The 23,362-nt window shown below is 48.5% G+C and overlaps 7 protein-coding genes across 7 annotated transcripts; 3 read left to right on the top strand and 4 right to left on the bottom strand.

Annotated features, from left to right (window-relative positions):
• Positions 1 to 1,164: 1,164 nt before the first annotated feature.
• Positions 1,165 to 4,285, bottom strand: E1B28_013793 (uncharacterized protein). Its single transcript, XM_043158971.1, has 5 exons — positions 3,959 to 4,285; positions 3,022 to 3,909; positions 2,774 to 2,967; positions 2,000 to 2,721; positions 1,165 to 1,944 (listed from the first exon to the last, which is right to left on the bottom strand). Exons 1-5 carry the CDS (start codon positions 4,267 to 4,269, stop codon positions 1,375 to 1,377), a joined length of 2,685 nt encoding a protein of 894 aa, XP_043004326.1. The 5' UTR covers positions 4,270 to 4,285; the 3' UTR covers positions 1,165 to 1,374.
• Positions 4,286 to 4,354: 69 nt separating this feature from the next.
• Positions 4,355 to 7,950, top strand: E1B28_013792 (uncharacterized protein). The gene is made up of 6 exons (XM_043158970.1): positions 4,355 to 4,430; positions 4,481 to 5,008; positions 5,062 to 5,988; positions 6,041 to 6,270; positions 6,330 to 7,267; positions 7,327 to 7,950. The coding sequence occupies exons 2-6, from the start codon at positions 4,716 to 4,718 to the stop codon at positions 7,846 to 7,848; spliced, it is 2,910 nt and encodes a 969-aa protein (XP_043004325.1). The 5' UTR covers positions 4,355 to 4,430; positions 4,481 to 4,715; the 3' UTR covers positions 7,849 to 7,950.
• A 585-nt stretch (positions 7,951 to 8,535) lies between these two features.
• Positions 8,536 to 8,973, top strand: E1B28_013791 (uncharacterized protein; the record flags this gene model as incomplete). The annotated part of the gene is made up of 1 exon (XM_043158969.1): positions 8,536 to 8,973. The coding sequence occupies one exon, from the start codon at positions 8,536 to 8,538 to the stop codon at positions 8,971 to 8,973; it is 438 nt and encodes a 145-aa protein (XP_043004324.1).
• An 87-nt stretch (positions 8,974 to 9,060) lies between these two features.
• E1B28_013790 (uncharacterized protein) lies at positions 9,061 to 9,483 on the top strand (the record flags this gene model as incomplete). The annotated part of the gene is made up of 1 exon (XM_043158968.1): positions 9,061 to 9,483. One exon carries the CDS (start codon positions 9,061 to 9,063, stop codon positions 9,481 to 9,483), a length of 423 nt encoding a protein of 140 aa, XP_043004323.1.
• Positions 9,484 to 11,505: 2,022 nt separating this feature from the next.
• Positions 11,506 to 12,026, bottom strand: E1B28_013789 (uncharacterized protein; the record flags this gene model as incomplete). Its single annotated transcript, XM_043158967.1, has 3 exons — positions 11,506 to 11,546; positions 11,622 to 11,662; positions 11,734 to 12,026. The coding sequence occupies 3 exons, from the start codon at positions 12,024 to 12,026 to the stop codon at positions 11,506 to 11,508; spliced, it is 375 nt and encodes a 124-aa protein (XP_043004322.1).
• Positions 12,027 to 17,179: 5,153 nt separating this feature from the next.
• On the bottom strand, positions 17,180 to 17,676 carry E1B28_013788 (uncharacterized protein; the record flags this gene model as incomplete). The annotated part of the gene is made up of 3 exons (XM_043158966.1): positions 17,180 to 17,220; positions 17,288 to 17,328; positions 17,399 to 17,676. 3 exons carry the CDS (start codon positions 17,674 to 17,676, stop codon positions 17,180 to 17,182), a joined length of 360 nt encoding a protein of 119 aa, XP_043004321.1.
• A 4,652-nt stretch (positions 17,677 to 22,328) lies between these two features.
• E1B28_013787 (uncharacterized protein) lies at positions 22,329 to 22,963 on the bottom strand. The gene is made up of 3 exons (XM_043158965.1): positions 22,651 to 22,963; positions 22,538 to 22,578; positions 22,329 to 22,472 (listed from the first exon to the last, which is right to left on the bottom strand). The coding sequence occupies exons 1-3, from the start codon at positions 22,920 to 22,922 to the stop codon at positions 22,432 to 22,434; spliced, it is 354 nt and encodes a 117-aa protein (XP_043004320.1). The 5' UTR covers positions 22,923 to 22,963; the 3' UTR covers positions 22,329 to 22,431.
• Between the last annotated feature and the right edge of the window lie 399 nt (positions 22,964 to 23,362).

The raw sequence follows: 23,362 nt of genomic DNA, 5'->3' as shown, positions 1-23,362 counted from the left end.
GCACTTCACCTATTTGTCGCCGGCTAGATGCCTTTCACCGTCATATCATCCTTTCCCACAAGACACAAGTCTTTCTATTTCACTTCTACTGGACATCCAAATTCGAACGACGCGAACTTTTCCAATCGTTTTTTCAGGCCGCCTTTCCCCTCCTCAACAGGCCGGCCCCATATGCATCCTGTGGTTCATGTCGTTTTCGATGATGTTCTGTGCTTATAGGTTCATCACACCGGATATTATCTCCCCCCAGCCGATCCACATTCTTCCACCTATGGCGTTTCCCTCCTTCCTTCCCCTTCCATCAGCTCCTCTATATTACTCGTTTCAGATCAAACATCCCGCCTCACTCTCAAAAAACTTGCTCTCTTCTCCCAGAGGAAAAGACGGGAGGTCGGAACTATCATTCTCCCTTTCCAGCTACAGGGCTTACGAAGTGTCGCTCCGATGTCACCGCCCGACTCGCCTGCTCCCTGTCTTTCTTCCCCTTTCCATTCATGGGTCTTGGTTACGACTTAAATAGCTACTCTCGAGCCCGTTTTTGTTCAGAAATGATTGAAGTAACTCTGAAAATCATCATCACTTTTGGCGTAACGTTCGTAGCAGGTTGTTCTGGATGGTCTGTGAGTTACTTGCTGTTCAAAGGGAGGACAGGAGGAAGTTGGCTGCGGGAGCATGGAAGCAACTTAGCGGGAAGAGTCGGGATCCGTTGCCAACAGGCGTGAAGTCTCCGAAAAAGCGACACCACGCTCGAACCACATCTGCATTGGAATCGCGACTGGCGCAACTTTTAGAGTGGAGTCGTGTATTCAGCGCCGTCCAGAATACCCAGTGGGTATGAAAATCTAGCTCCTTGTGAGAAGACATCCTCTCCGAGTGAGGTGACCATTGTAAAAGGCGAGAAAAGACGGCGCGTATGTGCCTGTGATTTGACTCCCACCGCCAGCCTCGAGTTACCTGGTACTACTGTACTGTATTATGTATACCAACCGCGCGCTTTGACTGGTCGACATACGGACTGTACATTAGATTCAAAACCAAGTAGAAAACAAAAGAACACAAGGCAGTTGGTGTTGGCAACCGCTTTGAACGTTATGTACATACATAGTTCTTTGACAGTCGTGGGTTCCGTCAGTTTTGCATTCTCAGCTCCCTCTTATTCCCGTTCTTTTGTCTTGTCAAAGCTATTGATTTCCAATACTGTAAAAAGATTATAATATCCGACGTATATGAATGACTATAGATAGAGTACAACAATAAATGTCAAGCTCGAAAGCACGAATCCACGGAAGCAAATAGCAATGCAATGAAACGATTTTGAATTTTCGTAACAAATATCACGAAAAAACGGGAGGAAAGAGAGAGAACAAGGGTTCTCTACACGTTACACGCTTTAGCCGCCAACCGAGCGGACCTTCGCGTACCACCCGCTGAAGTTTGCGGTTTCTTGTTAGATTTCGAAGATGAGGGTGCTGGTCCCTCAGCCTTCTCCTTTCCCTTTCCCTTCTTTTTCGATTTCCTTTCATCTTCGGAACTCCCTTCCTCCTCCACCTGAACAGAAACCTCCACCTCCACTTTTCTCTTCGTTACGCGGGATGCACCAGGTTTAGGTTCGTTTTTGGAAACGGGTTTGCTCTCAGGAGCGGGTTGAGCGGCCGCGCCTGTTCGTTCAGGAGGCCTCGGAGGCGCATCGTTAGCTACGGCGTTCGTAACGATAGCATCAACAATGCTTTTCATCACCATTTTATTCCGAGCATAAGCTTTCGTACTCGAAGCGATCGTGGTGAGGTTGAGAGTGGATGTTCCGGAAGCTTTGCCAGTACTGATTTTCGAAAGGTCCAGGTCCTCAGTGAAGGATACGACGACTGTCAGGACGCCAGATTGGCCGATGTGAGAGGAGAGGTCGGGAAGAGATTCGAGAACCTTAGTAGTTTCGGATGGAGAGATCTGTAAACAGTAGTCAGTAAGAATGATGATTCAATGGGCGCAGAGAAAGACGAACCGCATCGTTGAAAACCCTGTCCGGATGGCTCGAAAGCGCGAGGTCCTGCGCTCGAGCGAGAGATTCGGTATCGTCATGCGAGGGTATAAGCACCCGTAGAAAGACCCAAAACCGTTCCCCGGTAGCGGTCTTCACGACAAATATAAGAGTCGCCGTCTCGTTCTCTGGAGCGTAGATGCAAAACGGCGTTGCTGGGTCCTTCATCCAGCCAATCGCATCTCGTGCCGAATGACACCAAGAAACGATTTTCTGACAGGGATCCTCCGAAAACCGTAACACAGTATCCTTCGCCTTTTTTCTCGATACCCTACACGTTACGATGCTCCCCTCAACCTTGTTCAGCCCCTTCAGTTTCTTGGGAACATTCGGAAAGTTGAACACTTCCCCAAGCGGGCGGCCCTCTTCCGAATCGAAAGCAGCAGCCAAGCAGAGTGCTGCGAATCCGGCGGCATGTTGGGGAGAGATCCCAGGTTCGAGGATTTTCTCCTTAAAGTACCGAAACTCGACGAGGGAATGGTCTTCATCGCAAAACCACATGGCAGCTCCAGCGAGTAGAAACGGTTCATCGATTACAATGCAATCGCACTGGGTATCGATGAAACGCCCAAACGTATGATTCACGAGTGCAACGTCTTCGCCAGAGAAGTATACACGCTCTGTGGACTGCAGGAGGATGGACATCAAGGTCGCATGCAGGCACGATGCGAGCCGCCTATTTGAAGCTGAGTCACCAATGTTTTAGCAGGAAGAGACGAATCGGATAAGATTGCTCACCCAATACGTCGAAGTTTACTGTGTCGAATGAAGGCTCGCTTCTGAATGCACCGAGCGAACCTTTGTCCTCTTCCTCAAGATCTTTGGGCTGGTATCCATCACTCAGGCAATGGATGTAGCAATTGAGATGCACATGTGGCAACACAAATCGTTCCTCGAGAAGAACGGACAGCAAGGAGGCTGTACAACGATGTCTTTCAGAGGTAGTTGGATTGATGATGAGAGGCCGAGACAGTCAACGAACTTACCTTCCTCGGGTCCATTTCCATATCCTTTCGAGAAGGCGTTGTCCTGTCGGGGAAGAAGGTAGGTCTGGCGGAAGAAGGGATACAGCGTATTGCCTCTGGGTCTCCTTGTCGTCGAAGGCACCCGTATTGGACGTCCAGACCCAATCAAACCACTCATCTCCAGCAAAATCTGCGCGCGGAATCTCGGTGCCGGCAACGACGAGCACAAACTTGGGGGGTTTCAGGTGCCGCTTCCATGTTTCTAAGACAGCCTTCAGCGCAGAGAATCGTCGCCCTTCCCTATCCCGGAAGCAATCCTCCAATTGATGCGAGGCGAAATTCGCCTCGTCGAGAGCAACGTACATCGGGCCTGTGACGTCGGGCATGTCGAAGATTTCCGATATCGTATCGGATATGGCACAATCAATATCGTTATCCTCTGGAAGTGATGAAAGCAACGCTTCGGTAATGTCTCGGTAGGGGATCTCCATTTCGTAGAAATGAAGTTGTACTTTAAGCCAAGTCTTCTTGTGAAATGCACTTTGGTACCCACGGGCGGTCGCTGTTTCCAGATATTGTTTAAAAAGGAGGAGATGAGATAGAAGGAGAGCACTGAGAAAACGCTGGGCGAGCGCGAGGTTGAGATTGAAGTTGGCTTCTGTCGTATTGGAATTTACTTCCCGGTCACTGGGTGATTGCTGATCATCTTCAGAGGAGGTCTCGTCAAAGAAGTAACGAGTAAAGCCTTTCTGTCCGGTGATCTCACCCCGGAAATGTAAGGCAGTCTGTAAATCCCTCCATCCAAGTTCAGATGAATCTACCCTGGACGTCAAATAGAGACCCCAATTTTGGCAAAGGCCTTCAAAGAGGATCCTTGTTTTCCCTGTCCCAGAGGTATTGAGCAGAAATCTGAAAGATATATAAGAACAAATACATATACGATGTAACTGAGACGCACGTATGATTTTCCCCAAAGACGCTATCCAGATGTGATTTTAGGACCTTGTCAGAAGGAAAGGTCCCTAAACGGTGTAGAAGCATAGGAGGCTCTCCGACAATGATTAAATCGGGAATGTTTAACGATAGGACGTGTTCGCGGATTTCCTGCTCCCTTGTGACTTCATCGTCGTCGACGTAGCTCTCTCGGGGTCCCCAAACTGGATCGGTAAATGTTTTGTCTAGGATGCTGCAGAGTGTGGCGGAAGTGCCAAATTCATTGAGTAGTCTTTCAACCTCTTCAACGTTGAACTTGGACCGCCATGATGACATCAAGGTGAGAGGCCAAAATGCAGTGCCGTTATTGATATCTCTTTGGCAAATCCAACACCACGTGCTTGCCACGGCCTTGTTTTCTGGTTGTTGTTCTTACTTTTGAATGGAAATCAATCAATGTCAATTCCCAAGGAGACCTCATTGTACTACGTTTCTCGGTACGGGTATCTCTGAAGGTGATTAAAACTGACGAAAATATCTCGTACAGGCAATTCTGTCTTATAAACCGGTGGACCGTCAATGGAGTTGTCAAAGCGAGCACCACTGAACTCCCTCGTCTATCTCGTGCCTTTTTCTCTCTTTCCTCGTTCAGCTGCAACCCACCCTCTTAAAATCAACACTCAAATTTTGATATACTCCGATCGAAGCCATTACCTTCACGCGGGCGACTCTTAGCGTCTAGCACAACTCCGGATCCGTTGTCATCAATCCTATCCCGTCCCATGGAGCCAGCAGACCTTACGTTTCTCAGAAAAGTCATCACCTCTGAGCTCGATACGATGCCTGCGCTCTGCGACGTGGTTCACGGCCATGTGCAACTCAAGAAGTGGAGCTGTGACCAACGTACTTTGAATGCAATGCATCCAGATATACGAGATTTTGTCCAGAGCCTGACCATCCCTACGTTCGCGGATGATTCAAACGCACCCTACCTGCTCCTTGAAGGCCTAGAGTATGCCTGCAATGATCGAATGCGGAAGAAACGTTCGGAAGAGGTGTTTTATCCCAAACCAATGTGCGTGTTCGAGCGTTCTGTCGCAACCAGTTTACGAAGACTTCATCTTTCAGACTCGTCACTAATACCTCGGGGGCCGGAAAGACGAGGACACTTCTTGAGGCTCTATCCATTGCATGGGGTTTCTATTTCATCTGCAGAGATCCTACGAAGGAGGGCCTCGGCTCCACTGACCTCGACGAGTCCTTCAGGGAACTCATGTTTTCACCTCAGTTCACGAAGAGGTTTCCGAACAACAGGAAGCTGAATTTTACTCAGCGGCAGTCCATGGATACCAATACACAACTCGCTAGTCACATCTTTCTTCCCGTGATGCTCGCCCGCATCGTCATTTTCCATCGGTTCATCCAGTACGTTACAGAGGACATGCACTTGCAACAGACTGTCTTATACGAACCATATGTCAAACGCTGGTTGGACATACAGCTCCAACCTTGGTTGATAACGCAAGACCACGAGCAGGATATCTTTGCGACTCTTGCTGCTAAAATTCGCGACGTACCCGATTTGTCCCCGCTGTCGATGGTAACGCTACTTCGTCAGTACGATAGGGAGATAGCCTTGATTCTCCCAGGTTTCAACAAGCAGGATCGTTTGATACGCATTGTCGTTGACGAGGCCCAGGAGGCAGCCAACCTTTTCCCTCACGCTTTTTCGTCTTCTATCAATACCCAAAGGAGACGCCCAGTTCTTCGAGAGCTTCTCTTTGTTTGGTCATCACATTTGATGGCACCAGGAAAATCCAAGTCTCACTACACCTTCGTTATCACGGGGACCGGCATGTCGAAGGAACTTATTGTGGATGCTCTCTCATCTACTACGATGAAGCCGGCGGAATTCAAAGAATACAAAACAATCGGTTCATTTGACCAACAGGTCAATCAAATGAAATATATCAAGAGATTCATTCCTCAATGCATTTGGGACACGTTCGTTGGAAAGATTCTTATGGATAGAATGTGGTACTGGCTTGAAGGACGGTGGGTCACACTCTCTATCGCTGCCTTCCCCCTCGCTGATCCCTAGTCTCAGATATCGATTTACCGCCGAATTCATAACCCTACTGCTTGAGAATGGATACTCGCGCCCGAACACTCTACTCAACCAGTATATCCATGAGTTTGCTGGATTCACCCCGACCGATTGCCCTCAGGCCATCCTTGAGGAAGAAGCACGAATATGGGCCGGGGGTGATCCATTCAGGTACTTTGACCAGCCGGAATGTTCAAAAACTCAGTTTGATTGGGAGCGATTGACAAATCGTGAGTTACAATTTTCTTCTTCCTCGTATCACTGCGCGTGATTCTGACACCTCAAATAGACCACAACGGCGTCGCGGTATTGGCTGACTTGGGGTACAAACATACCCTATGGGCGGATACCAAACACACAGAGTTGGGTAAAGACCAGCGCGCGTTCATAGAATATGGCTTCGCCAGAGTTATTCACCGGGAGCTTACTGAGTCTCAACCTGGTACCTATATCGATGAAAGACTGGTGTTGAACGCCTGTACAGTTTGGCTTAACAACGACTCCGATAATAGGTTCGATGGCAACCAAATTCTCTCTGACGATGAAGATGGCTTATCGGACGAAGACGACACCCCACCGCCCCGGAGAATCAGTCGTCCAGCTTCCTTGCCTCTCGAGACCGCTCACCGCGTAACAATACCCTCATTATACCGTTGGATTTCCGATAAATTCTCAGTCTCAGAGGGAGGACATTCTCTTTTCGAAGACTACATCCTCTTCTATTTCCTCATAGCTTTCACTCAAACCAACACCCAAGGAGGTCCTCTCTACAAGCTGAAGGAGGTTCTCGACTTTTTTGACCCGGATCGCTCGCCTGAGATGGAAGACTTGAAGGAACGACGGGCCAAACTGGTCTCGGTCTACTACCCGAAGTATTACAGGCAGAAGAATGTTAACATTAAGCGATACACGTACGGTTCTGCCACGGTCGACAAGAGGGGTAATATTTTGAGGATGGCTGGTGCTTTAGGCCTTATGGCGAAGTCCGGGAAACGGGAGACGAAGGAGTGGTTAAAAGGGGAGAAGCGCGAGCTGTTCTGTTTCCCGGACATAATGATGGGTCCGGACATATTGTTCGCCTTAGAGCTTCACAGGGACGATGGTGGGGCTCCCTCGTACACTTGGGTTGCCGTACAGGCGAAGCAGTACAATCATCTTTCCTCGCTCGACCGGGAAACCGTCTCAAAGGCAATTAAGAGCGTAACTCCAAGCCAATTCTACAAGTCGGTAAGTTCTGAGTTCATTACAAATTCTAGACACGAGCTTGGCTAATCCAGCGCTCTCAGGGTCAGAACGTTCAACAAGCCGCTGACGATAATGATAATGAAAGCACGGTAGATCACAATCAAGAGACGCTCAATCTACTCGATAAAATCACCGACCGCGAGATGTACTGTGCAGGGAAACACAGCGTTTTGCGAGTCATTGCGGCTTGGCCAGCTGAAGTCGATCTCACTCATCACCTGGCAACGCCACCGAAAGGGAACCGTCGGAAGAACGCGGAAGACATAGATGGCACAGATCGTCATCCGCTTGCTACTCTCAAGGAGGATAAGTTCATCGAACTGACGAAGGACCTTTCCCCCTTGGATAAATTGATGAGCATCAGGACCTCAATGTTATGCCGCAAAAAAGAGAAGAAACAGGAGAAAGCTTGGGTACCCACAGACTCGGATGCGGAGATGGAGGATGTTGAAGAGATTGAGCCTGTCCGCCGGAACGTAAAGAGGATGCGCCTATCGGAGGTATGTCCGATGCCTATGGGACGCAAAGGAGGCGATTCGGCGAGAAGAAAAAGGAATCCATAGATTTCAATAATTCAATCACGCATGTTGTAAATGTAAATAGTGTACATTCGGCTTGTGTATTGATACATATGTATTTACCCTCCAACACTCGATAACTTCCTGAACATCCGCGAAGTGTCTATTGTATTGACTCTGCTGGAAGTCTGTCGGAAGATTGGGTCGAGGGTACGAGGAGGGGAGGGGAGGCACTGCCACTGCCGCGTGTAACCTTCTTTCCTTCTTTATGACCGCCATCATCGACCCTCTCTCTCTCTCTGCATCTTCTTCCCTGATAGGATACTCGAAGATAAATTTCTTTTGTCGGTAATTTATTCCGAGTGCGGATTCCTAGAGGCCCTATGGCCATTCCTCTCGCACAGTGAAAGACTTAGCATTAGGTGGGCTCTCGACTTTCTCTTGAAGCTTATTATTGACTAACCCGAGGCCAGTTACCTGTATCATCGAGAAAGGAAACGGCATTACCTGTTGGAAGTTCTCCTGAATTACTGCCTCCACCCTAGAGGATGACGGCTTTGACTCTGGAACTGCACCTTGGTTGCTTTCGAAAGCCTGAAAACATTATCACTTGTGTAAGTCTAATTTCCTGACGTCGATTTATATCGTTCGACGTTGACGATTTTCGCGAAGGCCAGGACTTATCAGTACTGGTATCACTAGAACTCGAAAAGCATCCCCACTTAGCAGAAGATGTTGGCAGAGGGTTGTTCTGGATCTCTTGAGGATTTCTTAGTGGTCAAAGAGGAAAGCAGGAGGGGGTTGGCTGAGGAAGAAGCGGTGTCGGAAGCCGTCTCCACCGGGTTCGAGGATCTCAGAAAAGGCGACAACACGCTCGAACCCCATCTACCCTGCATTCGAAAAGCCTCGACTGGCACAACACCTCGCAGTGAAGTATTCTGCTCCGTCCACAACGCTTCTCGCGGCTGCAAAGGAGAAGAGTTTTCCGTATCACCGGACATCATGCGTGACGCATTCGCTGCCTCTGGATCCACTATACACTATCTTGAAGTCGCGCTTACGGAACTCCTCACACATCATACCGAGTCGATCTCTTCGCAGATGTCTTCTCGACGTCGCTCTCCTCGAAGAATGTGTTGTCTCTACACCCCGCTTACTTTTCCTCAGTAGCCATTGCTTTGCACCCTCCTGGCGCTACCGTTCAGGCCGGTGCTATCGCTAGATACCCAGGGCATTTGGGTCGTCTCTTAGCAGCAGATGCACTACCAAGCACTTCGCCTTTTTGCCACCGACTACATGCCTTCCACCGTCATATCATCCTTTCCCAGAAGACTCAACTCTTTCTATTTCACTTCTACTGGACATCCAAATACGAACGACGCGAATTTTTTCACTCGTGTTTTCAGACCACCTTTCCCCTCCTCACCAGGCCGACCCCATATGCATCCTGTGGTTCATGTCGTTTTCGATGATTATCTTCCTCCAACCGATCCACATTCTTCCACCTATGACGCTTCTCTCCTTCCTTCCCCTTCCATCAGCTCCTCTACATTACTCGTTCCGAATCAAACGTCCCGCCTGGCTCTCAAAATTTGCTTTCTTCTCCCAGCGGAAAAGACGGGAGGTTCGGGACTATCATTCTCCCTTTCCAGCTACGGCGCCTACGAAGTCTCGCTCTGATGTCACCACCCCGACTCGCCTGCTCCCTGTCTTTTTTCCCCTTTCCATTCATGAGTCTTGGTTACGACTTACATACCTGCCCTCGAGTGCTCGCTTTTGTTCAGGAATGATTGAAGTAACTCTGAATTTACGAGGGCTATTTCGCGAATGCCAGGGCTATCAGTACTACCCTCACTGGAACTCTGAAAATCACCATTACTTTGGCGTAACGTTCGTACCAGGTTGGTCTGGATGGTCTGGGAGTTACTTGCTGTTCAAAGGGAGGATAGGAGGAAGTTGGCTGCGGGAGCATGGAAGCAACTAGTCGGGATCCATTGCCACCGGGCGCCAGGTCTCCAAGAAGCGACACCACGCTCGAACCACATCTGACCTGGCATTCGAATCGTGACTGGCGCAACTCTTAGAGTGGAGTCGTGTATTCAGCGCCGTCCAGAATACCTCCCGCGGCTACATAGTAAAAGCGTTTCTGCTACGAATGCCTGATCTTTCACGCTGTGCCTTGGAAGTCGCGCTCACGGTACTCCTAACACAATACATCCGTCAGATGTGTTCGCGACTCGAACGTTGCTCTTTTTTTGCACCTTGCTTGCTTCTCCCCCAATCGTGTTTGGCATCGTCATTTTCTTCACTCTGCTCAGGTCTGTGTTATCGTTGGATTTTGCAACTCAGGGTATTTTAAGGTGCCTGTTGACGGCAGAGGAGCTACCAAGCCCTTCGCCTCTTCCCACCATCACCACCAAGTAGATTCCTTCCGAGTCTACCATCGTATCGTTCAACCCTCTACTTACCACCCAAAAACCGAACCTTTCCACTCGTGTTTCACGTTACCTTCCTTCGTCCAGTGTCATTTTCTATGAGGGTCGGTGGCAGGTTTACCACCGTCTTCTGCAGGGTGGCGTTTACTACAATACACTGCATAAGCTAGCTCTCATGCCGGTCCCCGAGATCCGAACAAATCCTCGTTCGCGAAGACCTAAATCTTTCGGTAGAAGTTTCATCTTCAACATCAGACCCTCTTTCCCATCCGGATTTTGGAGACTTTGGAGGGCTCTGTTATTGGCGACATTAGAAACAAGAAGCCGCAATCGTGGTCAAATTGATTACCTTGAGGTTTGGAGTCGAAAGAATTGAGCTTGAGACCGCCGTACAGGTCTTGAGAGAAGGATAAACCTAACCTACGTTCAAACCCCCGATTTACCGACTTTTGTCTGGGAGGGCACGTAATCCGTAAAGGGTCGCCGAGATTTCTGCGATCTTTACGGAACTCGCAGTGTCTGGTTTGCGCCGTGCCAGGTCCAACTTTCGCTATAGATGGTGGCGTATCGGATTTCAGTTTGTGATTTTGATCCAGTTCACCGTTTGTGGCAGATTCGCCTCCTTTTCTGCTTGCTTACCGGCTGTATAGAATTGTCGTTTCATTGCAGGAGCATCGGCGCTTGTAATTCTTTGAGGCTGGGTTCCACCCAACTCTTCTAGTAGTGGTAGTACTAGTCGTCGAACCCTGCATAATAAAGTTGAATTTTACGATGGTTTCGACCAGCACCTAATGCTTTTGCTCTCCCTCACGCCCCAGATGACATGATTCCATTATTACTATTATCCCTCTTCGAATTTCTGCATCGTTGGGGTCGGACTCCCTCAAATATCGTGTATGGAAGACGGTGACCGTCGACCGATTCAGCAAGTGCCCAAGACAGTAGTAGCTGCAGGGTCCATGAAACGGTACCAATCGCGCTGAATGGAAAAGAATATGGTAGTAGTACTAATCTAGATAAACAAATCCACTGGAGCAACTCGTTTCGAGCGTTCAATCTTTATCCCTGGTTGAATGAGCGTAGCAGAATGACTAAGATCAAGGAGCAGCCTTATTCTGAGGCAGGCCATTTACACGAACAAAACACCTAGATTCCAATATTTCAACTACGAAAACCTTGCAAAACCCAACCTTGAGACAATATGGCGAAAGATGCATTCAAACCACGATATCCCACCGAAATGCTTCGTTCCTTATCGAATCAATGTTTAGATAGTAATAGGAAAGCATCCGATGCTGAGCCAAGGAGCTAAAGATTGAGTGAAGAAAAACAGTCAGTTTAAGAAATCTTCACCCCGACACATCGAGGCATAGGACTACGTACCGTGGCTGTTGTCATTGCAAAGAACAATGGTTCCTTGAGAGCTAGCAGAAAAAAGGGCGGGGTATCATAAATCATATTCGATCAGTGGAAGAAGAGCGACCCGTGAACTGACCATGGACCATTGTCACCACCGATACCGGTGATGGGGCTACAGTTAAGACCCAGGAGGACGTTGACGGGCGTGGACAACACTATGGGGACGATCCCGAGGAGCCCGAGTGGGTCAAGAATACCAGCTCCGAGAATAATAGAGGAGTCGGTCGAATACCCCGTCTGTTGGCAGCATAGGAGGCCTGGGCATTGTTCGTTAGGTATGCCACCACTGCGGCTTTCAATAGCTGTGGCAGCAGCAAGAGAAGTGAGTGTGAGTGCAGAGATGGCGAAGGATTTAGTACTGAACAGCATATTGAGAAAGAGGACTAGTACTTGAGCGGACGAATTCTGAGTGTTCCAGTGAGGAAAAGGAGTTCGGGTTGGGGAGACTTTTTAAACGATTTCTTCAGCGGGTGGTGCCTAAGGTACATGGTGTTAGGAATTGTAGATGCTCACCAAGTCCTCGCTGAATATATCGAATCCGTCAAACTGCCAAGATTGATGGGAAGGCAACTTGACGTCCAGTGTGTTAAGCAGGGTGGGGGAACCCCAAAAATGTTAGTCTGGTAGTATTGGTTGATTGTGAGAACTACATTCATGATGACACAAGTGGTTGATGTCGCCGACTGAGGCACATCATCCCAGTGGTAGTCTTGTACCTGTGCTGGAATCCAAATCGGCGTCTTTTCAACTTATTTTCCTCGAGTCTGACCACTCATGTGATTTACTAGCTGTCCAATGAATGATTCACTGGGGGTAGAACACTCGATTTCACAGCGCGTGCCTGTAATATGAAAGAGACGAGAATCATAATTCCTTTCATACGAGCAAGCTTTATTAGCTTTGTATCTAGAGAACATCGTCGTCAATGTGGCACCATCCCCAATGTTAAAAAAAATCTCACAAACGGACATTCGTTTCCACAAAGGTTTCGATAGCCTTGAACTGTCAGATCCGATCGGACTCAGAAGTACAAGGTAAATATTTCAATAGATCGTTAGAAAAAAGCACTTCATCATTGATCAGGAGAAACGCGACATACGATTCCCTTCAGCAGAACGGCTCGAAGTAACAAAGCCCTGAAACTACTATTTCAAAGGAGAAAACCGAAGACGTAGGGGATTTACCCACCAGCCTAGCTCCGAATACATTCAATTATATTTGAAAAAATGGGTGGATTTTGATACCTCGTCTTCGCATTTCGCGAGAAGACGGATGATGCAATTACGTGAACCACATTCCAAAGACCTACCTTTTGAACCCAGCCTCGAAGACTGGAATCGATCAAATATGAGTGCTCTATGATCCAAACTTTCCGTACTCACGAATCATGAATGAAGAACACCGACAAGTCTGGGGAGGAGGGACTGCGGAAAAGTGACGCAAAAGTCACACCAACTTATGCGCGTCCGAGCTCCGGCAGAATTCTTGAGCGTGGTTCATTGGACTTCGGATCCACCAAGACCGAGTCCTCGCCTCATCGTCTCTCGTACTCGTGCAGGCGGCTTTCTTGGTGGAATCTGAACGAATGGAGAGTGTTAGGGACTGGAATATCGAATGACATACTGGAGAATTGTCAAATGAACATGAGTGTTACGTCGGGATTACTCAACCCCACCAAGGTCGTCTTTATGTAGCAAGGGTGTGTTATTTGTTCGTGATCTCATGAAGTATAAGCCGTCAGAATATCTTTGAATAGGAAATCCCAAATTTTCACGGTTTCAATCAGATTCAACCAGGGATGATTAATAAATTGAGAGACGACCGACCGTTAGGATTTTCTTGTCGGCACGTGTTGGTGAGCTCTCTTGCCGGTTGGTACTTAATTAGCGCAGAAAAACAGTAGAAGCTGTTCCCGACCAGCTATTTGCCTGGGGTCGAGGTACGAGGAGGAGAGGAGAGCACTGCCACTGTCGCGTGCAGCTTCTTCCCTCCACACCGTCATCAAACCGTCATCATCCTTTACCTTTTCGACGGTAATGAATGAATCTCAAGCGTGAATTCCTGGAGGTCCTGTGGTCATTCCTATCGTACAGTGTCCTTTGAAGCAACTGCGGAAAGACTGGGTATTAAGTGAGTTCTCAATCTTCTCTCATGGCTAACGAGCCGTTTACCTAAGTCAATCAGCGAGAAAGGCACGGCTTGATTACCCTGGCAATCCACCTGAATCGCGGCCTCTACCCTAGAAGATGACATCTCTAATTATGGGACTGTCACCTTCGTTGCCTTTGAAAGGTCGAAATCCCTGTTGTCTTCGTAAGTCTACTTTTCCAAACTAGCCTTATGTTGTTCGATGTCGACGATTTTTGCAGGCTACCACAACCGCCGTGACGAATTGGAAAAAAAAATCATCACCTTCAGAATGTGGACAGCGGCGAGTCTCTTTGGATCTTTTTTGGGCTCTTCTTAGTGGTCAAAGGGAAGACGGAGGAAAGCAGAAGGAAGCTGGCTGAGGAAGACAAGGGAGAAGAGGTGTTACCAGGTGCAGGAATCTCAGACAAAGCGACAACACGCTCGAACCCCATCTACCCTACATTCAAAAAGCCTCGACTGGCCCGACACCTCACAGTGGTCAGCCTCGTCCAGAACACTTCTCGCGGCTGCATAGGAGAAGAGTTTTCCGTAGCACCGGATATTCTTCATGAAATCGATGCCTTTAGATCCTATGAGGTGTCTTGAATCCGCGCTTACGAACCCCTCACACATCTTACCGAAGCGAGCTCTTCGTCAGATGTCTTCTCGACGTCGCTCTCCTCTATACCCGCTTGCTTCTTCTGAATCATTGATTTGCACCATCTACCCTGGCGCTACCGCCCCGGCCTGTGCTTCCGCTAGATTCCGCAAACATACCCCAGGGTTTGGTCACCTCTTAGCAGCAGATGACCTACCAAATTCTTGGCCAATTTTCCACCAACCAACCTTCCGCAGAAGATACAAGGTTTTCGATTTCGCTTGTACTTGACATCTAAAAGCGGACGACGGGAACCTTCCCATTCACCTTTTCCAACCTCCCGATTGTACATCCTGTGGTTGGTGTCATTTCCGATGCCATCGATACATCACACCGGTTATCATCCCCCCCCAACCAATTCACATCCTTCCACGTATGACCTTCCCTCCCCTTACATCAGCTCCTTTAAATTCCTCGTTCCGAATCGAATGCCCCGCTTTGTTCCCGAGATTTGCTCTCTTCTAGCGGAAACGATGTACTATCATGGGCTTACGAAGCTTTAGTCGATGACGCCGCTGGCTCGCCTGTTACCGACTTTCCCTTCCTGGTCTTCACTGGCGTAGTCGTCGGAGGAGTTGGGGCGATTTTCACGAAGCCAGGACTGTTGGTGCTGCTCTCACTGGAACTGGAAAATCATCGTCATATTTGGCGGAATCTTGGTAACGGCTTGTTCTGGATGGTTTGGGCGTTGGTTCAAAGGGAGGACAGGAGGAAGTTTGGCGGAGGGGATCAAGGGAGTAACAAGGCAGGAAGAGTCGGGGGCCGTTGCCACTAGGCTCAAACTGTCCTCGAAGAAACGAAAACACGCTCAAACCGCATCTACTTGGCATTCGAAAAGCTACTGGCGTAACTCTTATAGTGGAGTTGTGTATTCAGCCACGTCCAGAATACTCCTCGTGGCTACATAGTAGAAGTGTTTTTGTTCGTATGAACGGACACCTGGTCCCTTTACGCTTGAAAATTGCGCTCCTGGAGTCTTAACACAGTACATCCACCACATGTCTTCGCGACTCGAACGTTGCTCTTCTCTTTACCCTTGGCTACTTTTCCCCGATCGCGATTTGCACTGTTATTTCCAGGCTTGTGAAGTCTAGCACGGGTTGCCCGTTGGCAGTAGAAGAGCTACCAAGCTCTTCCCCTCCTCCCACCGTCACCGCCTTCCGAGTCTATTATCGTGTCATTCATTCCTCTATATGTCACCCAAACGAACCTTTCCACTCGTGTTTCTTTCTTCCTCCACGTCGCAAGCCCATATGCATCCTCTATCCAGTGTCATTTTCGATTCTACTGTGAATCGCCACACCCACCGGATGTCATTTTTCCTCAACCGATCCACCTCCTGCTACATATGACCCCTCCCTTCCCTTGCATGAGCTCTATTTCGAATCAAACATCCCGTTTCACTCTCAGAGTTTGCTCTCCTCTCGTTAAGGAAGAAGATCGAGACTCGGAACTATCATTTCACGGCTATATAGCTTACGAAGCGTTACTCCGATGACACCACGCTGACTTCTGCTCCCTGTCTTTCTCTCCCCTTTCGGACCGAGTTTTACATTTACGTTCTTGATATTACTCACATATCGGATACATCTCTTCTCTCATAGAACAGTAAAGCGTTTTCGAAGGGTGGCGATAAACCTGTGGGGGTCGGTGGAAGGTTTAGCCCCGTCTTCCGTGGGGTGGCGTTTTACCACACTATACTGCATAAATTAGTCACCGAAGTGCATTTGCCTTATGCTCTCATGTTGGTCCCAAGGTTAGAATATCATTCGTTCGCGAAGACCTAAACCTTTCAGCAGAGGTTTCGTCTTTATCAGGGGTCGGGAGAACGTATACCCTCTTTCCCATTCAGCCTTGTCATTGGCAACGACATTCAGAAACGATAAACCGCGATGTTACTTCTTTTTTGGATGTGTACTCAAAGTGAATGTTTTGATGCCCGGAGGCACCTTCGCCGCTGTCGAAAGACTCGAGCTTGAGACCGTCGCGCAGACCTTGAGAGAAGGATAGAAGTGACTGACCTGCAGCTTCATTGAACGTTCAATACCCCTGATCTACCGGCTCAGGTCTGGTCGGAGGGGCACGTAATGCGTAGGTGGCCTTCCGGCTCGACCGCTTCAAGTTCGAAATCAAGCACTCTCCCTCAGGTAACCTGATTCCGCTATTACTATCATACCTCTTCGAACTCCTACGTCACTGAGGCAGGACTCCCTCGAATACTGTACACGAAAACCGACCCAGCAGGTACCCAAGACAGTGGCAGGACCTCGCCAACCCCCCATAAAACGATACCAATCGCAGTGATTAACTGTCAGGCAACCGGTTTCAGGACGTTCAGCGCATCCAGTATCACAAGAAGCCGAAACCCAAATGAGAACTGAATGAGAAAGAAGATGGCAGTACGAGTAGTAGTACCCTATTCGGACCTAGTCTCGGACTATCCCCACATGATGAAACCCATATTCGAAATTTGTCGAATCGTCTAGATAAAAAAAGCCGTCGGAGCCGTTGAAAGACTCGTTTTGAACGCGACTGAGATTGGGAACATATCTGACGGGTAGGCGAATGGCAAAACAACACATATTTTCGTTACACAAGCAGTCGTTTACACGAACAAAACATCCAGATTCCCATATTTCGACTACAAAAACCCCAAACTTGGAACAACACAACGACAGAGACTACGTCCAAACCACATCCGACCGAAATACTTCGTTCCTCGTCGAATCAATGTTTAGATAGTAACAGGAACACATCCGATGTTGAGGAGTCCACCTGAAGATCGAGGGTAAAAACAGTCAGTTCAAAGATCCTCACCGAGAGGTATGGGACTACTATGTACCGTGGCTGTTGTCATTGCAAATAACCGTGGTGCCACCATCGCTAGTAAAAAGACGTTGAGGTATCAGTAATATGTCCGATTAGTGGAAGAAGAGGCAACCCATGAACTAACCATGGACCATTGCTACCGCCAATAACGGTGATGGGACTGCAGTTAACCCCAACGAGGACGGTGGCAGGCAAGGCCAACAATATGCCGAGGAGCGTGATGGGATCAAGAAGTGTAACTGCGCTGATAATGGAGCTGGAGGACGCTAGCCCCGTCTGTTGGCAGCATTGGAGGCCTGGGCATTGTTCAATACAGTGCTCATCGCCACCGCGTTTTTCAAGAGCCGTGGCAGCAGCAAAAGAAGCGACTGCGGAGGCGACGAAGAATTTACTGAAGAGCATATCGGAAAGAGAGGACTGAGGCTTGAACAGACGACTTTCGAGTGTTCGAGTAAGGAAAAGGTGTTCGATTTGGAGAGGCTTTTATACGTTTTCTCAGTGACTGAGTGGTGCCTCTGGGGTCAACGTACCATAATATTAGGAACTGTACATGCGCACCCCGCTAGTTGGCGCCAGCCTCACAGAGCCCTCAAATATTCCAAATCCATATCAAACTGAGATTCCTGGGAATGCAACTTGACCTAATCCCGAGGAATGTCAGTCCGGACTCCGGTATTGAGGTTCGTTGTGAAAATTATATTTGCATGGTCCTCTAGTGACTGATATTTTACAGTGTTGCAGGTGTTGCTGAGGTACATCATCCCCAGTGGCAGTCTTGTGCCTGTGCTAGAATCCGAACCGGCGTCAGTTCAACTTATTTTCCTCGAGTCTGACTACTCATGTGATGCCTTCTGGAAATTCAACAACAGCTTGCTGCCAATTTCCATTCAAGTTTGCTAGCTGTCAAACGAACTTTTCACTGAGGTAAAGTTCTCAATTTCATAGCGCGTACCTGGAATATGTAAGAGACGGGAATCACATCGCCTTGAATACGAGCGAGCTGTAGAATGCAGCTTTTGTATCTAGGGAACACCATCGTCGATTGTAGTGGCACCATCCACATGCATGGTAAGAAAATCTCACAAACGGACGTGTGTTTCCACAAAAGTTTCGACAGCCTTGAACTTTCAGAAGTAGGAGGTGAACAGTTCAATAGACCGTAAACAAAAAACATATCATCGACGTACAACTCCCTTCCACAGACAGCTCAAGGTAACCAGGCCCTAAAACAACACGGTCAACAGAGAAAAATTCGAGACGTGGGGGATCTACCCTAGATTCCATCAGAGGAATCAAAATCCACCATACGTTGTAGAAACCGTCACTGAATGACTGCATTTGTTCATCATCGCATTTCGTAAAGCACGGGTTGAAGCGATGAAGTTTGAACAGACATTGCCCAGCCATTGAAGGATGAAATGGCCATCTCTAAGAGATCCCCTGCCCTACTATCCAGATCCCGTGCTCACGAAAAATCCAACGAGTTTGCGGAGGAGGGAGTTGCCGCAATTGAAGGTCATGCGCGCCACAGAGGAGTGGAGTACTTGCGCGTGGTTCGTTAGATTTCGTATCCTCCTAGACTCCAACGTCAACGTCTCTTGGAATCGTGTGAGCAAGCAGCTTTTCTGGAACGTATGGAGAGAAGGCGGCCATACCTTGGGAATCGAATGCCATACCCGGAGAATTTATCGCGTCAAATGAACACGAAAACCACGCCCAACCCCACCGAGGTCGTTTGTATGTAGATGAAGATGTAGTATGTCAAGGGTATATCGTTTGCTCACGATGTTACGAACTATAAGCCGTCAAAAGATCTTTGAATATAATTTTTCATTTTTCAGGGTTGCCACGTTATTGACGAAACGGCGCATCCGTTTCGGTACCTGGCGAACTTTGAAATTTGAACTTTCTCTTGCCAGTTTGAACTTGATACGCAGTCTGCACAGCAAATGTGGTCGTGTTTTCCTTGTATTAACCAGCTGGTTGTCTAGAATTTGGGGTTTACTTAGCACTACTAACTCTGTCGGAAGATTGAAGTCGAGGTATCAGAAGGAGGGGGGGAGACACTGCCACTGCCGCGTGTAGCTTCTTTCGTCTTTACCGTCATCGTCGGCTCGTCCAAATCTGAATTCTTTTTGTTCCTAGTGAATGCGCGACCTCTGTCTCGACTACGTTATTTACGAGAAAGGATAAGACGTCGTTGGAAGTTGAATCGCTACCTCCACCTTACAAAACGAGGACTTCAACGATGCGAGGCTGTTACGAAAGATCGGAAACACTATCGCCTTTGCAAGTCTACTCTCCGACATTGTATTTATATCGTTCGACGTTGACAAAAACAGGACTATTAGTACTGATACTATTGCTGGAACTCGAAAAGCACTATCACTTTCCGGAACATGCTGGCGGCGGGTTGTTCTGGATTGTTTGGGGGTTTAGTGGTCAAAGGGAAGACGGGGAATATCAGGAGGAAGTTGGCTGAGGCACGAAAGAAGAGGCATCGGGAGCCTGTCGACACCAGGTTCAAGAATCTCAGAAAAAGCGACAACACGCTCGAACCGCATCTACCCGTGTTCGAAAGCCTTGACTGGCGCGCAACTCTCCACAACGAAGTCGTGTATTCAGCTCTGCCCAGAACACTTCTCGCGGCTGCATAGGAGAGTTTTCAGGAGCACCGGGCATCATGCATCATGCGTCGTCGCAGCCTGGATCCTCCATACGAAGCCTCAAATCGCGCTTACGGAACTCTTCACACGGCGGTCCCTTCGTCAGATGTACTCTCAACATCGCTCTCTTCGATCTTTACACCCTCGCTTGGTTCTTTCCCAATCATGCTCTTTCCGCCCTGGCGCCACCGCCCAGGCCTGTTCTATCGCTAGGTCTCGTTGAGCCGCCTGCTGGCAGCAGATGAGTTATCAAGCTCTTCGTCACCCTCCCACCATTACCACCAGCTAGATACCTTCCACCATCATATCATCCTTCCTCAGAAGACACAAGGCTCTCGCACTTCTACTCGACCTTCAAATGCGAATGATGCGAATCTTTACACTATCGTTTTCAGGTCGCCTTTCCCACGTCACGGGCCTGGTCAATGTCATCTTCGACGCTGCTCAGTATTCGTGGATGCTTTACACAGGCACCTTCTGCCACGTGACTCTCCCCTTGTGTAACTTCTTCTGAGTTGCTCGCCTCGAATCAGACGTCCCGCTCCGCCCTCGAGCTTGCTCTCCTCTCCTAGAGGGAAAATATGGAGTCTCGGAGCTATCATTCCTCCCTTTCCACGCTCCTCGGAGCCCACAAGCGTTAGAGTGTTACTTCAACAATGCCGTCCTGACTCATCTTCTCCCCTTTCCGTTCACGGGTCGTGATGGCGATATACCATTACCTCAGGTGCCCGGATTTTCTGCGAAGGTTTGTTTTCCCTGTACGCTGGATACAGGTCGGTTCGAGATTTGTTGACTTTTAAACAAGCTGGAAGATCGATCTTCTTGGCGTTCATTTCTCTCAAAACCTTCTTCGGCACGGCGGTTGAGAAGTTATACGTTGGTTGGCTAGACATTTCCCCCGGATGAGTAGAGAAGGCTTCAAGGCGATTGTGAGTGCTTCCTTGCTATCCACGTTTGCTGTGCTCATTTTCTTACTTATTATCTTCAGTTCGCTTACTACCTTACTCCCATCGGTTTCGAAGATTTTGATTTCCCATCTCCTGGCTCCTCATCATCAGTCTTGTGATCTACACCCGTTTGGTAGTCTGTAGTCTACGCCCACACCTTGGTATCCGCTCCCTTCAAACCCGGTATTACGATTTCATGTTTCCGTACCGGGATCTCTTACACCCCCCATATCGGATACGAAACGACAGAGTTTATCCTTATTCTTCATAAAAAGCAGTTTCGGATATCGAATAGGAGCTGTGGGGCCGGTGGTAGTGGTGAATTAGAATTAATGAGAAAGGAAGCTTGATTTATCCCAGGAATGATCTCTGCCTTTACGTAGGGTGCCATTACACTGGATAGAGCTGCCGCCAAAGGTTCAGCATTCAAATTGTCTTACGCTCTCGGGCCTGTTCGCCAAGAATGATATAGCCTAAGCTTTCAGCAGAAGCCTCATCTTCGACGTCCAGGGGACGAGATAGAATTGTGCCCTCTTTCCCTTCGGAGTTTGGAGGGTTTAAAGGACGTAGTCATTGGCGGCGACACTGGAAACGATAAGCCTCCGCGTTAGAGTCCATTACTTCTTCGTGGGATGCGTACGCTCTCGTGGTCAAATTGAATGCTTTGAGGTTTGGAGACTCCTTCTAGGTCGAATCGAGTTTGAGACCCCCGCGCAGACCTTCAGGAAGGATAGAACTAACTCTCAACACCTCCGATTCGCCTACTTATGCCTGGGAGGGGCACGTAACGCATAAGGGTCGCCGGGATCTCTGCGATCGTTTCTGAAATCTGCAGTGTCGACTTCATGGCTGGTTTGCCAGCGCTTTTACCACGACGTTGGACCAGTTTCCAAGCTTAAGTTTCGGTACTGATGGTGGCGTACCATCCGGTTTCAGTCTGTGTCCGGTCCACCGTCTGTGGCTAACGAGACTTGCCTCCAACCCGACCGCTGTTATACATCTCGAGCCTCCATGGTCTCAAGTTCGACCTTATTCCCTCGAATACATTGTATAGAAGACGTGCTCAAGACCTTACCAAGTCCCATAAAAGTTCATGAAACAGTATCAATCGCACCGATCCTCTTTCAAGCCATTACGGACAACGGACAACGCATCCACTATACGCAACGCCAAAACCCGGATGTGAATTGAATGGGAAAGAAGATGGGTAGTACGAGTAACCGACATCCCACCGCCACAGTGAACCCAACTTCAATTGGATTTTGGGCGAAAAAGTCATCGGACCCATTGAACGACTCGTTTTTTACGTTCAATCCACTGGCAAGTGCGACATCTCGCCTCAGGAGTCAGATCGGCAAACAGTGTCCGGGGTAGGCGAAAGATAACCACACTGTTTCATCACCCAAACAGGCGTTTACACCAACAACAATTTGATATTTCACTACTGTTTCAATTACAAAAACCCGAACTTCAATCAAAGGCGAGTACTATTTCCAAACGACGATATTCAACCGAAATTCCTTCGTTCCTCATCGCTCAAACGTTTAGATAGTAATGGGGACGCATCCGATGTTGAGGAGACCACCTGAATATCGAGGAAGAAACAGTTAGTCAATCCGACATATCGAGAGGCATATGATTATCATGTACCGTGGCTGTTGTCATTGCAAACAACAGTGGTGCCTCCAGAGCTAAGAGGGGGAAAAACAAGGTATCGTTAAGCATGCTCGGATCACAGGAAGAAGAGCGACCGGAGGACTAACCATGCACCGTTGCCACCACCGATAACAGTGATGGGGCTGCAGTTAACACCAACGAGGACGCTGGCAGGCACGCTCAACAATAAGGCGAGAAGCCCGAGGGGATCAATAGCTGTAACTGCGCTAATAATAGAGCTGGAGGAAGCTAGCCCCGTCTGTTGGCAGCATTGGAGGCCTGGGCATTGTTCGTTGGGCTGGCCCGTGCGGCGCTCGATGGCTGTGGCGGCAGCAAGAGTACTGAGTGCGGAGACGGCGAAGACTTTGTTGAAGAGCATATTGGAAAAAGAGGAGTAGTACTTGAACAGACGACTTTTGAGTGTTCGAGTGAGGAAAATAAGTTCGATTTGGGGAGCCTTTTATACGTTTTATTCAGTGGCTGGTGTCTGGGGTTACAATAGACTGTGCATGCTCACCCTGCTAGTTGAGGGAGTCCCAAACTTCAATTCATGACGGAATGAAATTCATGGGAACGCACTTTGACGCCTTCTGTGTTGAGCAGGGTGGGGAGCCAAGGAAATCCCAGGAAACGTCAGTACGGTATTAGAGGTTCGTTGTGAAAACTACATTGCAGTGACAGAAGTGGATAATACTTCGTAGGGTTGCAGGCGCTGTGGAGCAGCATATATCATTCTAGCAGCCTTGTGCCTGCACTAAAGTCCAAACGGCGTTCACAATCAATATTTTCACCCACTCCACTACCCATGTGATACCTCGC

Source organism: Marasmius oreades, chromosome 9 (assembly GCF_018924745.1).
Source record: "Marasmius oreades isolate 03SP1 chromosome 9, whole genome shotgun sequence".
Taxonomy (NCBI): domain Eukaryota; kingdom Fungi; phylum Basidiomycota; class Agaricomycetes; order Agaricales; family Marasmiaceae; genus Marasmius; species Marasmius oreades.
Note: the sequence above shows the minus strand (reverse complement) of the source record. Positions and strands in the feature narration are given on the sequence as shown.

Coding starts and splice junctions, on each gene's coding strand:
- E1B28_013793 (XM_043158971.1), bottom strand. CDS start 4,269: ATGTCATCATGGCGGTCCAAGTTCAACGTTGAAGAGGTTGAAAGACTA. Junction 2,968..3,021: donor TGGAAATGGACCCGAGGAAG/GTAAGTTCGTTG, acceptor TACCTCTGAAAG/ACATCGTTGTACAGCCTCCT. Junction 1,945..1,999: donor ACAGGGTTTTCAACGATGCG/GTTCGTCTTTCT, acceptor TACTGTTTACAG/ATCTCTCCATCCGAAACTAC.
- E1B28_013792 (XM_043158970.1), top strand. CDS start 4,716: ATGGAGCCAGCAGACCTTACGTTTCTCAGAAAAGTCATCACCTCTGAG. Junction 5,009..5,061: donor GTGTTTTATCCCAAACCAAT/GTGCGTGTTCGA, acceptor TTCATCTTTCAG/ACTCGTCACTAATACCTCGG. Junction 5,989..6,040: donor TGGTACTGGCTTGAAGGACG/GTGGGTCACACT, acceptor CCCTAGTCTCAG/ATATCGATTTACCGCCGAAT.
- E1B28_013787 (XM_043158965.1), bottom strand. CDS start 22,922: ATGCTCTTCAACAAAGTCTTCGCCGTCTCCGCACTCAGTACTCTTGCT. Junction 22,579..22,650: donor GGTGGTGGCAACGGTGCATG/GTTAGTCCTCCG, acceptor TCCCCCTCTTAG/CTCTGGAGGCACCACTGTTG. Junction 22,473..22,537: donor TTGCAATGACAACAGCCACG/GTACATGATAAT, acceptor CTCGATATTCAG/GTGGTCTCCTCAACATCGGA.